This window comes from Hippichthys cyanospilos, chromosome 16 (assembly GCF_059441005.1).
Source record: "Hippichthys cyanospilos isolate Australia breed blue-spotted pipefish chromosome 16, RoL_Hcya_1.0, whole genome shotgun sequence".
NCBI classification, from domain to species: Eukaryota; Metazoa; Chordata; class Actinopteri; order Syngnathiformes; family Syngnathidae; genus Hippichthys; species Hippichthys cyanospilos.
The window spans coordinates 9584526-9599409 of record NC_142384.1 but is presented as its reverse complement, the minus strand read 5'-3'; the positions used below and the strand labels follow the sequence as shown (position 1 = coordinate 9599409).

At 37.9% G+C, this 14884-nt stretch overlaps 1 protein-coding gene across 1 annotated transcript; it reads right to left on the bottom strand.

Annotated features, from left to right (window-relative positions):
- Positions 1–886: 886 nt before the first annotated feature.
- LOC148410476 (uncharacterized) lies at positions 887–14815 on the bottom strand. Its single transcript, XM_088436865.1, has 17 exons — positions 14641–14815; positions 13176–13373; positions 12143–12385; positions 11768–12073; positions 11406–11692; positions 9686–9917; positions 8756–8932; positions 7954–8199; positions 7570–7884; positions 6469–6822; positions 6094–6390; positions 5829–6020; positions 5261–5512; positions 3912–4238; positions 2865–3092; positions 2530–2790; positions 887–1529 (listed from the first exon to the last, which is right to left on the bottom strand). Exons 1-17 carry the CDS (start codon positions 14687–14689, stop codon positions 1276–1278), a joined length of 4218 nt encoding a protein of 1405 aa, XP_088292991.1. The 5' UTR covers positions 14690–14815; the 3' UTR covers positions 887–1275.
- Between the last annotated feature and the right edge of the window lie 69 nt (positions 14816–14884).

The window sequence follows — 14884 nt, the reverse complement described above, 5'->3', positions numbered from 1 at the left end:
GCCCGCACCGGGGCGCGCGTTCTCGAACGTGCGTTGACGCGCACGTCGAGCGTCACGTGACACAACATTTGGTACACCTGCGGTAGCGCGGCTGTTTTTTGGTTTTGTTTGTTTTTGTAGTTATTTTTATTTTGTCCAATCAATCAGTTTAATCTGCACAGGGCCTTCATAATCAGGTGATGATGTAGGGACGGGAGTTTCTTAAACATGATTAGTTTCAAAGCAAATATGGGCGTTTATGACGTCACCCTTGAGAAATACTGACTGACCAGCTCTAAATGACGTAAGCGGCACAGGCTATTTTTGTGTTGTCACTTAATACTGATGTAATGCAACATTGTGAAAACTAATGTCTTTTTTTTGAGCCAAAGACTTTTTTGGAGGGAGATCTGCCAATGTGGAATGAAAGGTTTTGACTGGGCTACAGAAAAAAAAAAAAAACATAAAATTTACTCAATTAAAATGAGGCCACAGATTACAAACAATCTTATTTAATTTCACTGTTTGGTATTGTGTAAATATTAATTAATTCAAACCCTTAATAATTATCTATTTAATATGAGTGGATTTGAATAGAAAACAAAACGTAATTAATTATCTTTTAATTATTTTGCAATATGTGTCATTATTTTTTTTATTCAAACTGCATGCACATTTAGAATGTTTAGATTTTTCCTAAACTGTTTTTTGTCAATTCCTTATTGTCTATTCAAAACTAATTAATTTATAGACAATTATTAAGAGTCTCATTTAATTCATATTCAATTAATAATATTGTTGGTAATCATTTGAACTGAGTAAATGTGATATTTTTTCTCTTACAGTCTGGACTAAATAAATGACCCAAAATATAATTCCAATGTAAAAAAGAAAGACATTTTCGACCATTTATTATCAAGAATACAAAAAAGTGAAGGTACATTGTTTTGGTCTGTGTTCTCTCAGCTGAACACAACCAATTATCATTCATCGAGACGGAAATAAGTTGCAATAGACTTGCAACATGCCAGGGATAAAAAGAGTAGTCCAAATATCTTCTTTTGTGTATTTGAATCATTTCTTCAGGGCTGCAAAGCTCAAAAAGATTTCCTTCATGCATTTGATGCATATCAAATGACTGAGCTATTTTCTTTTTTGATGATGCTTTGCTTAAAAAACATTAATAAAAAAAACAATAATTGATGTTGTATCTCTTTCTCAGTACTGTATAGCTGAAAAAAAATAACTTATTAAAATTTTGACGCATGTAAAGAGTGAATCAAGTGTATGCATCTTCTATGTCGCAACCACGCTCCCACCAGTGCCGGTTTCCAGGGGGATGTTGTCAGCTCGGCCCTTGAAAGTGTACTGGCCCTGTCTCTTCCTGTACAAACAGATAAAGATCAGGGCGAGGACCATGAGCGATACAAGCACGCACACCAAAATGACTGCCACAGGAACTGCACTGCTTTCGGGGACAGGATTGCTCTTGGGGACCGAGCTGCTTTCGGGGACCAAAGTGCTCTCGGGGATTGGACTGCTTTTGGGGGCTGCAAGAAATACAAGATTAAAAGCATAACTACATAGCAAAAAAAAATATCTGGTGCAACCAACAAAACTTTAAGGACAAAACTGTCAGTGTACTTAATATCAGCTTTGCGTGTTTCTTTTTTTTTCGGTAATGCCACTTTTATCCAGTAAATCTTGAGTATTAACCATCGAGTATTACATATTAGCATAATTTACACATATAACAATAATGTATATTCAAATAACGCAGTAATACTTGAAAATGTTCATATTTTTTTTAATAACAGTTGTTATTGGGAACCCACCATTATGTTTTTAAGGCTGATGCCGATTTCAAAATTTAGCAAAACTTTTGATGAATGATAAATCGGTGGACTAATTTACAAAAATGATTAAAATATCATTTTTTGCAGCATCTTGGGCCAAACCATTCTGACAAGGGAAATTATGAAATTGATTAGCCTACTGAAATTGAAGTTATTGAACTTTTTTCCTGGAATATTTTCATGATTTAATCGTTATTTTGGTAGTACTTTTGCTACTTTTTAAACATATTTTAAAATCTCAGGACCTTGACTACCCCTATTTGAGAACCACTGTCCTATGATAACTGTTTTCCCTCACAATAGAGGAAGAATCGGCCTTTTTTTTTTTTTTTTGTGCCTTTTTTTGAGGAGTGGGGTGATTGAGTGTCCATATCACGGGTTCTGATGTCTTGTCTTCTTTAAAAAAAACAGGCAGCTGATTTTAAAAGATATTATGGACCGATTAAATCGGTCAGTAATATGATAACAATTTGAATAATAGTGATAAGTGTTCGTATTCTTTCTCATTTCCTGTATTAGAGCCAACCATACATTTATTCTTGCGTCAATACGTGATTTAATTCATAATTGAAATGACTACAAAATGAGTCATACTGAAACTTGCGCTTGAGTTCTGGAATTTTCTGGCATTGTAGCTCACAAAGTACACGCGTTGCTTATGTTGTGGTCTGTATAAGTATATTTTCCCAGGTACCTGTCATAATGGTCGTGAAAGATTTGGTAACACTCCCCAAAATGTTTGTGGCGGTGCAATTGTAAACAGCGGCATTGGTTGACGTGGCGTTTAGGATTTCAAGAGAGCTGTTGCGCCACCCGCTGGTCTGCACGTTTGGTGCATTGACGTAATTCCACGAAAAGCTTGGGGTCGGGTTGCCATCGCAACCGCAGTTGAAAACCATATCACCCCCAAGCTCAAACTCAAGGGAAAATGCTTTTTCTTTGAGAGTTGGTGGATCTGAGGAGAAGAGATACACATTTGGGAAAACATGGAGAAATATAATCTAACATTTTTTGAGGGTGAAGACTCACATAAAACATTAATATAAAGTGTGTGTGTGCTTGATCCGTGGTTGTTGGTGGCTGTTAGCGTGTATGTCCCGGTGATGTTCCTTGTCAAGAGCTGAGGCGGAGCCACTTTTTTTCCATCCTTTAACCAGGTGATGACAGGCGGAGGCAGACCATCTGCCACACACTGAGTTTTCCATTCAGTATACTCCGTCTCCGCATATTCCGTTGCACAAGAAAATATCGGGCTATCTATAGAAAACAACAAGCAACATAAGAATTTATTCCGCATATTGTGATTGAATGCCGATCTCAGTCTCATTAAAGGAATACTATACACATTAAGGCATTTTTTAAAATATTTATTTGAAAAGGAACAATGCACAATCAGCATTACGCAATGTAAAAGTTCCAGAATTAGCCAAATTAAGCTAATATTCATTAGCAGTCCATTTTCAGCCTTAAAGGGGAAGTCAATCCCGCAAAAATCTTTACAATTAAAAAGATCGATGATCTCCCTCTAGTCCATACACAGCATTCCGACTAATATTACGTATGTGGGATACAAAATACGCAGCAAAATCCATCTGTTTTCATCTATCCCAAGGGGTGGCCATTTTATTAGTTTCTGTTAACTTGAAAATGACATCCGTTTCTTGGGGCTCAGGTGATGACCAATCACAACTTAGTTTGCAAATATGAGATGACCATACATACATAATAGCAACTATGTCATTTTCAGTAGAAGGCGACAAAATGGCCGCTTCATGAGATGGATAAAAACAGGTGGATTTTGTCAATTAGTTTATATTGCGCTAATAAATAATTGAACAATCAATTGAACACCTTGTTTACCCTAGACTACAAAACTTTATTATCCTTTTGAAAAATGTATTTTGCCTATAGCTTAACTAAATGATTTTTCATGTACTGTACTACTACCATTAAAAACACATTTTCCAACATATGACTGACATCAGATTGTTGTCTCTAGGCCTTTAGATACATTATCTACATTGTTATCATACATATCAGAAAATAATTAAATGAGAAAAGAATGTGTGTGCTTACATTCAGCTGTTAAGTTGATGGAAGCCTGTCTTCGGATGACCAAAAATGGCGCCAGGTGCAACTCAGTGTCGCAAGTGAAAATTTTTCCTTTTTCTGTTCCGTCCGCCCAAATGATTATGACATCTGTGATGTTCTGTGCAATCGATGTGGTATCATTTGTTGATATTTCTTTGATAGCATCTGCGAAAAAATGATGATCTTGCAGCCACAAGAAGGTGAAGTTTGGCAATGGAGCCACATTGACGATGCTACAAACAAGACTGAAAATGGTGTCCGCCACAATGGGACCAGAATCAGGTGCCATGTAGATCCTCACATCTGGGATCGCTGCAAATTCAACAAAATGTACCATTAATTTTGAACTATAAACCACAATTTATATTCTAAATTGCAGCAGCAACAATTTAGCATAAAACACACACAAATAAGTTGCATATCTATCTATCTATCTATCTATCTATCTATCTATCTATCTATCTATCTATCTATCTATCTATCTATCTATCTATCTATCTATCTATCTATCTATCTATCTATCTATCTATCTATCTATCTATCTATCTATCTATCTATCTATCTATCTATCTATCTATCTATCTATCTATCTATCAAGATCGAGCGTTAACAGGCTGTTAGATCGATCTATCTATCTATCTATCTATCTATCTATCTATCTATCTATCTATCTATCTATCTATCTATCTATCTATCTATCTATCTATCTATCTATCTATCTATCTATCTATCTATCTATCTATCTATCAAGATCGAGCGTTAACAGGCTGTTAGATCGATCGATCTATCTATCTATCTATCTATCTATCTATCTATCTATCTATCTATCTATCTATCTATCTATCTATCTATCTATCTATCTATCTATCTATCTATCTATCTATCTATCTATCTATCTATCTATCTATCTATCTATCTATCTATCAAGATCGAGCGTTAACAGGCTGTTAGATCTATCTATCTATCTATCTATCTATCTATCTATCTATCTATCTATCTATCTATCTATCTATCTATCTATCTATCTATCTATCTATCTATCTATCTATCTATCTATCAAGATTGAGCGTTAACAGGCTGTTAGATCTATCTATCTATCTATCTATCTATCTATCTATCTATCTATCTATCTATCTATCTATCTATCTATCTATCTATCTATCTATCTATCTATCTATCTATCGATCCATCCATCCATCCATCCATCCATCCATCCATCCAAAACTGCAGATAAGCTGCACAGAACTAGAAACCACAGGGCTCAAAAAATGAGAAAAAAACAATAATTACAAACACATCATTGTAAATGATTCAGATGGTGTTGAGGCACTCACAGTAAAATATGATGGGAGGGAGCACATAACATTCCTTATTGATTCGCAAATGAATGTAGCACTGATGTTTTGAACTCCACTCCTTCACAGGGCCATCAATCGCAACTGTCAGAATGGTCGTATTTGTTCCTTCCTTTATTTCATTGGAGAGCATATCCCAAAGATCACCAATGTTGTTGTGGCATCGCTTTAATGCTGAGTCCACAGACGTTTCTGTTGTAGAGTATGAATATTCTAGAGGGCAATCAAATGCTGAACAAACAGCGTGTTTTTAATTAGTGCATTGCATGGAAAGGAGTAATAGGTGACGGGTAATCAAAGACTGCAGAAATATGAACTAAGGAAAAACCATTGAAGTTTAAGTATCGGCTAAATGTGACCTTAAAGTTGCAGACTTAAAATTTAAGCAAATGGTATACTTCTCGATTTTTCCAAAGAAAAAAAAGTGTGCATTATCTCAAAAAAAAAAAAGTTGAAAAACACTGCACAAGTGGTGCATCTACCAAGGTCCTTTAAAGAGATATGCCCCAATATTTTGATCCATATTTTGTACAAATTGTGCGTTTACCTGGAACATTCAACGCTTCACTCACAACAAGTGTGAAGGGATAAACTTTTTCAACGTGCTTATTGGCCACCATGCAGTTGAAGACGGATAAAGTTGGTAAATAATTTGAAGTGTTTTGCCTCTGGCCATCGTGAACAAGATTTTCATTCAAGTCACACAAGAGACTGTAAACAGAATCCTGTTGTTCTGAATCTGGAACAGAAGAAAAGGTCATTTTTAGCCCTTGTCATGAGATACAATGAAATGCACGCATCTGGAAACTCACCAGGTCCAGCAACAACTAAACTGCCTTTCATCAATTCAAGTGTTTCCTCCAAAACCAGCTCGACAAGCAATTCAATCTTCGATCCGATCGCCTTTTTGCCAAGTGTAATAGTATCAGACACATTCAATGGTGTCTTGATTTGGTCGTCTGTGGGATGACCCGATTTTAAAACCAAACCGTCCATCTTCCAGGTTACCAAGACATTCTTTGCTGGAGCCACATTGATGATGTCGCAACGTATTTTTTTTTCACCGTCCCGAAAGGGGCTCTGGTCCAGGCGACCGTTGTCCGGATATTCTATTTGAACAAAATGAGATTTGAGTTCTTTTCAGCTTTTCCCTCATATACAGTATATGTAATAGCAGCTCAACCTACTCCACACAATTATTTGAAGAGTTTTGTGACATTCATAAGATGCGTTATGCTGAGTCAGCTTTATTCCGCATGATATTGTCATGTCCCAGTCTGAAACATTAAGAATCTTTTGTAAATGAATGTATTCCTTTCCCCCCATTGAGGTGCTCCCATCTGCATCGAGGAAGTACATCCCGTCATGGTCCTTCACAGTGCTGTCGCATGAGACAGTGACACTTTTTCCATATTGTACTTCAGTGGAGGATGCACTCAGGATGAGAGGATTGAGCCCAGCTGGACATTCACTTGTTGCATCTGTGGGGGTCAATGGCGCTTCGTCAATAGAGGGCGCTGGGGTGACGTCCTCCTGCCCCACTGAGTCAAAACGAAAAAGCACCAAAAAAAAAAAAAAAAAGGGGAAAATGAAATATCGCAAAAATACTCCCACAGGATAAACAGTAGGCTTTATTCTACGATTAAACCAATTTCGCTACCAGTACTCTCTTGTTACCTTTCTCTCAATCGCAAATGTAAATATGAAAATGCGGCATAATTGGATTTTAAAAAATGCAAATTGTAGATGTACGACACCGATGTCAAACTCAAGGCCCGGGGGCCAAATCCGGGCCGCGATATCATTTCATTTGGCCCGTGAAATGCTAATCATATATATATATATATATATATATATATATATATATATGTGTGTGTGTGTGTGTATGTATAGAGCTATGGACACCATCAAATTACAGTATTTGCTTATTGCTTAGCTCGCTTAGAATCACGAACAGAGAAACTTCATATTCTGCTATCTCTAATTAGGATCACAGATGACCTGAAGCCTTTAGCAACTGATTTTAGTTGAGATGTTGGATACACGCTGTACGACAGCCACGCCCCTTTTTGCCCAAACTGTTCAAATTCGAAAAGCTGCAGTTCTCAACCCCCTGCTCCGATTCACCTAAAATTCTAGATTTATTGTTGCGCCATCACTATCAACAAGTGCACAAAGTTTCATCCAAATCAATTTTGACTTGGTTAATTAAACACATTGGGCGATTTGGAATGGAATGACATTCATTTCACAGCAGCATTGGATCAAAGAAGATTGAGTGTGCTTACATTCAGCTGTGACGTTAATGGAAGCGTTGATCCGGATGACGAGAAACGGTTCCAGGTCTAACTCAGCTATGCAAGTGTAAATTTCTCCATCTTCCTTTTTGTGCGACACACTCAAGGAAAACGAGATGTTCCGCGGGGTGACAGATGATTGAATGGGTGTTCTACTGGCTATGATTTTGTCTCCTTGCAGCCACCAGACGGTCAATTGATGCACCGGGGCCACGTTGATGACAGCACAGATAACCCTGAAACTGTGATTCTCAAACATGGGAACAGAATGATGATCCACAGAGATATGCACAACATCTGGAGCCTCTGCAAATTCAACAAAATATTATTTTGATGACAGCTTTCCGATTCAGATGGCCTCAAAGCACTACTTACTGTAAAAAACGACGGGAGGCAGCACGTAACACAAGTTAATGTCAATCATATCTATGTAGCACCGATGTTTCGTGCCCCTCTCCTGATTTGAGCCATTAAATAAAATCAGGGGGTGTTGAGCTCGGCCTTCATCTGTTCTGTTCCATAGCCATTCCCAAGCAAGGCTCATGTTGCTGACGCAGCTGTTCAAAGATTGGTCAACAGACGTTTCAGGGATTATAGCGTACGAATGATCTAAAGGACAAACTGACAAAGGGAAAACGATGCGTTAGTCAGTCTATTTAATTGTATTGTCCGGCATGTAATTCCTCAAACATACCACTAGTGGTACATACACATAATTTGAGAATCACTAGACCACAGGTGTCAAACTCAAGGCCCGGGGGCCAGAACCGGCCCGCCACATCATTTTATGTGGCCCGCCAAAGGCTGATTTGATGTCAAGTTTCTAGCTAAACTTGCAGATTGTCTTAAAAAAAAAATCTGTTCCAGATCTATCTTTTGAACAGTTTTTACCGGCCTCTGATTTCAAAACTAGGTAAGGATGTAAACAAGCAAAAACAGCATTCATTAAACACATTTTTCTAAACATTTTTTTAGAGAAATTCAGGGGTACGTCAAAATTTAAGCAATAACTGTTAAGGATGCTTTTTTAGACTATTTTTAGATTTATTCCGGCCCTCTGACAGAAACTATGACTACAATGTGGCCCACGATAAAAAATAAGTTTGACACCCCTGCACTAGACTGTAGGGATGTAGCAAAAAATTTCAACCATGCAGTGTCGAAGTTGTCCATTTACCTGTTGAATACTTGCTCACGGGAGAGTCTTCCCTCACATGAACGTCGATTGCCATTCTTTTGGCAGAATGATCACTGACGGCGGTGCAGCTGTAAATTTTAAAGATCTCTTTTACCTGATCATAAGCAACGGTGGCATTCATATCACAGAAGATGCTGAACTGTGACTCCTGAGAAGCTGCGGCAGAAATGGTCAACTTTCATCTGGTATGTTTAAACATGAGAATACACAACGGCAGGTAAACAACGAATATGTCATCCACTGTAGAAACCATCCTCCAACAACCAAGAAATAGCTAGCAACTACAGTTACAGTTACACCATTTTAATTGCTAAAACAGCTTCTAATTATTGTGTTAACCGGCTTACACAATATGAAGTTTAGGTCCAGAACTATGCATAGTTCAGCCTACAAGAACTCTGCTTGGACCTTGAGATAACATTTTGATGTAATCCTCTGCATGGTGAACTGACTACTGTTTGTCAGTCATGTTTTTGTCTTTTTGTTTTAAATTGTACATCATTTCTAGTTCCTCATTTTAAACCAAGCATGAGTGGTTGACCAATATTTGCAGCGGCCGCCGTTGCGAGTACCACCACATTGAAATAAGGTCTGGTATGATAACCAATACCTAGTATTGATACTCGCCTATCCTTATTATTTGACATTCAAGGTGAATTAAAGTGACAATATGTAGAATTTAGTGCCCGAGGGTTATGTGGTTCTAAGTTGACCCCCCTAATATGGTGGTTGAAAGTGTACAAGGAAAAAAAAGGAATAAAAAAAAAAACATGTTGCCGCAATAACATAATGTTCTGCATATTATTGAAACTCATTGCGGCTTTTCCAAATGACCTTTTTCTTCATTAAATCATTCAATCTTACGAATTGTACAAATCAAAAATGACTCCCCACAATATTTGGACTCACCCTGCAATGTACCCCAAGAGAGGAGGCCCACCAACATCCGAAGCGCCATCTTTCCAGGTAATAAAAACAAACAAAGTATGTTGAAGAAGGGTTTTATGTATTTTAGATGGTCATCATCTTCGGGGCTGCTCGTCTCTCCTTGATCAGCTGAAACTCCCAGGACATTCTTCTTATAATATTTTCTCGGCTTTCTTCGGTTGCACAATTCCGCATAGAGGGAGTCAACGCCCTCCTTCACAGGAAATCTTAAAGAAGATACAGGAGATGAGGCAAGTGGTGATTCACTGCCTCTTTTAAAAATAAGTTGTCATTTTCTGCATTTTTAGCGTCATTTTATTGAATTATACATGATGGGGAACATGAAAACTATAGGGCATGGAATTTAAAGTAAGTCTGCAAGTGAATGTTGGTGGAAGACCTCTGAAGCAGTAAAAAAAACAAAAAAAAAAAACAAGAAGGGAGGCCGGTTGGATTGCGTAACATCGTACCAGGCACATATGTCAACTAAGAGCAAAAATAGGGAAATATAGATCAACTCAATATTTCTTTACTACTTTATTTTGTATGAAATCTGAGCTTGTTTGGTTGAACAAAATGCTACCATGCTCACAGGAAGTCCTACATTTTTCTGTTTTGTGATTACAACGGTCGATACACACATTTACTTGACCATCTGACATCTGATAGAACAGCATTTCATTGTTCAATTTATAATTGTTATGATTCAACATTTTTACAATACAAAACTTGAATGGGTTATGTTTGGTTGAGACACGCCTATTCAAATGACAACAGCCATATGCAATAGCCATATTTATGAAAGATTAATCATATTGAAAAATGTGCAATTAATTTGGTCAAATATTTGAGTTCAAAAACTAATATGGACTATAATAAAATGATATCATGAATAGAATACAGCCTAGTTTTTTATTCAAGAGGGAATGTCACTGAAATAATATTTCATCCAAAATACAATACAGATAAAGATAGATAGATAGATAGATAGATAGATAGATAGATAGATAGATAGATAGATAGATAGATAGATAGATAGATAGATAGATAGATAGATAGATAGATAGATGAGAGAAAAAACACTTTCTTTGGCCATGCCCCAACAAGTGTAGCATAGAAAAAGCCTGGAAAAAAAATCCAAGCTTGACAGATTAGGAATTAGTAAATGATACGCTCATTTGAAAAATTAATGTACAAAACTTTATTTGTGTTTTTCTCAACACTAGTGATTTCATCTTGGCAACAATTAATTTGCTGTAACTTTATCAATATTTGAGCTCCTGCCATGCTTTCCATGTTGTTCATTTTGACCCTTGTGCAGTATTTTTTGCCAATCCTTTGATCTTTACATTAAAGGCCTTTCACATCACAGGGAAAGAATTGAAAGACACTAGGGACCTGAAATTTCACCCAAGTTTAGAGATGAAAAACTTAGTTATCCAGGAAAGTGCCATCCCTAGCAGAAATACTGTGGGCAGAATATGGAAGAATTTATCCAAAAAATTGACAAAATACTGCACAAGGGTTTGAAGGAAATTATTTCATTTTGGACGTAACTCTGATTTTGTGAAAACAAAATTACAGACTGGAGGAAATAGTCTTCGCCCATTCCTTAGCACACTGGGCAGTTGTAAGCCCCTCAATTCATAAGTAAAATATAAGTGCATTCAAGTGAGTCGAGTCTAAGAATCATCTATGTCGCAAGCCTGGTCCCATTTGTGCTGCTTCGGCCCTTGAAACTGAGCTGGCTCCGCCTCTTCCTATTCAAGATCAGGGTGAGGATCACGAGAAACACCAACACACAGGCCATAATTACTGCCACGGGGCCTGCACTGCTTATGGGGACCGGACTTCTTTCGGGGACTGGACTTCTTTCGGTGACTGGACTTTTTTCAGGGACTAGACCGCTTACAGGGACAGGACTTCCTTTGGGAGCTGGACTTTTTTCAGGGATTGGACTGCTCTCAGGAACCGGACTTCTTTCGGAGACTGCAAGAGGAACAAGAATAAAAGCATAGGCAAAATGTACTTCAGCTACAATCAAAGCAAACTGAGCGCGCTTACATTCAAGTGTGATGTTAATGGAAGCATTGCTCTGGCTGACGAGCTCTGACTCCAGGGCGAACTCAGCTTGGCAAGTAAAAATGTCTCCGCTTTCATTTCTGAGCGTCAAAATGGGCAAGAAATGCAAGTGGCGCTGAGGGATCGCTGTAATATCATCTGGAGATTGGTTGTAATGGACGGTGTTGCTTATGATTCTGCTGCCTTGCAGCCACCTGCTGGTCAAACTTGTCACAGGGCTCAAGGGGATGATGTCACAAAAAAGACCATAATCGGGCTCCACTAAGATCCTCACCACAACTTGAGTGTCTGCAAATTCGACAAAATGTTACTACCGTCACATCTTTCAAATTCCGATCATGTCCATGCATTACTCACCGTAAAAGGTGATGGGGGGCAGCACATAACAGATCTCGAAGTCCGTCTTCCGAGTGTAACATTGAGGTTGTGTACCCCACTCCTCCGGGGTGCCATTGACAACAGTCAGCAGATTGCTCACATATTGACCTTCGGCTGTTTCGTTCCAGAGAGTGTCCCAAACATCTTTCGTGTGGCAAGTTTTGGATGTTGGGGTAACAAACTCCTTCAAGATTTTGGAGTATGAATGCGCTAGAGGGCAAACTGACATTGGACACACAGCGTGTTAAGCAGTGCGAAGAGAGTAGCGTCACAACTAAAACAAAAGCATTGGTATTTAAGTACAGAGGACCCCCGGGTTACGGCATCCCTGGCTTAAATTTTTTTCACGTTACGATGTGGATAACAGAGTTTTTTTCATCCCCTTTTTAAGGAATTAATCCCGCTTTACCATAAACATCAACAACCGTCATGACCTGTGGGGTTGGTTGTGTTTGTTGTTTTGCCTCCCTCTTGAGGCGTTTTTAGGTAATTGCTCTTATTTTCTGTTGGCGTGAAACTGCCTCCGCTGTAACGCGTCTCTACAATGCTGGTCTGCGATTGATCGGCGCACGGGGTCACAAAGACGGCTGCCTAAAGACTTGTTCTCGTATGTGAGTGCTTTCAATATCGTATTTGAGATGCATGTAATGCTTAATTCAAACTTGAATTAGGTAACCATGAGTCCCATGATTGCTAGTGATGTTAAAGAGAGAAGTAAGGAGATGATTTATATGGAAGCAAAGCTGGAGATAATCAAGAAATACGAAGCTAGCCTAGCCTAGGCTACTTACTAGGGAATATGGCCACAACAAGCATCAATCAAAGGTAAATAAATCCTTTATATATTTTTTTGTTTCTGATATTATTTAATTGTATGCATACATATTATATATATAAGTAGCACTTACGTGGATTTCACTTTTCGCAGGGTTGGTCCCCATTAAATGCAAAAAAAGAGGGAACATTGTACTACTGAACTGCAATATATAGTGTGTAGAAGTCACATGCTCACCTGGTAATTGTGCAACTTGTGCAGGAGTGGCCTTTACCACATTAAGAAGGAGAGATATTATTTCCTGAGAATGTTGACTGACGGCCATACAGTCGAAGACATGTACACGCATTTGATCATCTTTCTCCCCGGCATCATAAAAATCTATGTTATCCGGTCCACAAAAGACAATGAAATTGGATTCTTGTTGCTCTGAACCTGTAACATTTGGAGAAGCAAATTAACTTTTTCCAACATATGCCACCGATAGTCAGATGATGCACTGAAACACATGTATTACTGAAAACTCCCCATGTATGTGTGCGTGTAAATACAGTACCGGTGTGTATGTGTGTACATATATATATATATATATATATATATATATATATATATATATATATATATATATATATATATATATATATATATATATATATATATATATATATATATATATATATATATATATACATTCCTTTTTGATGAAAAACGGTCTAAATCTTACACAGTGTCCCTTTAAGCCGAAGCTCAACCTTGTGGACCTATAACAAAATACACAAAGCCCACACCACAATGCTTTCCACGCATGCATCAAGACTGCAATTAGCAATCACACCCACGAGAAGGCATACACATCATGGTGTTTATACGCCTTCAATCTCTGGAGTAGGGCTGTTGGATTTTGCCTTACAAAAAAATCACAAATACAAATTATTATCAAAGTGTAAGTGAATTTAACTCTGTTAATAGGTACAGAACAATTCCTTGGAATTTAGCACAGTTTACTCATCTATTTTGCCAAAATGGGGGCCGAATGTTATATTACACTACAGTGACTGATTTCTTTCACCTTTTTATACATACATTCTGGCAAATGAAGTAAATATTATGAATAATATAAGTAACTATTTGATAAATGTAAAATATGTAAGTGTTTAATTGTAATCCTACTTTTTCCCCCCACCCTGTCTTAAGAAATAGAAGCACTTATTTTGCATGTTTGCTCACGTCATTCGTCCTCTCATTAGCAAAGACCTTGGGACCACAAACCTCATGATGGCGATTATGGATAATACATATCTGCAACATTGTCACCGAAAAAAAAACAAAAAAAACATTGTCACTGAGCAGTTATGTGAAATCAACTGTCCCTCGTTCAATCTTTGAGCTTACCACTGCCTCATTCTCCAGTTTTTCAGACTGCTAATGAGAAAGCCATGTCGCTTATTTTGCATCCAGAGCGTGACACAATATAGTCACAAGTTTTGTTTTCACCACACTAGTCGCTCTCAGTATTGGTTCCAATTAGTTCCACATTCTGCCGCTGTCCTTTTCAAGTGACTTTGGTTAATTTTGTGTTTCGATGGCACGGCTATTTTAAGGAACCCTTGTTTTATTTGTTTTTCTTTCCACTGTAGCAACTGTAGTTACGGTGTTAATCCCTCAACATGTTTTTCCAGCAATGTCCAATAAGGTTACTCACCATGTAAAGCGGACCAAAAATAGAAAGCCACCAACATCCAAAGCGCCATCCTCCGAGGTAATTATGAAATAAAAGTTTCACAATTTCTTAGACGATGTCCATCTTTGAGTCGACTAGCTCCTCTTTGAAGATGTTCTTAACAATAACAAGCCCACAAGCCAAAGAAGAGGATGCCGCCGCCCTCTTTGCCGGGAAACCTCAAAACAGATGTGAGCCGTTACTAATCCTGAAATGATTCCCGGTC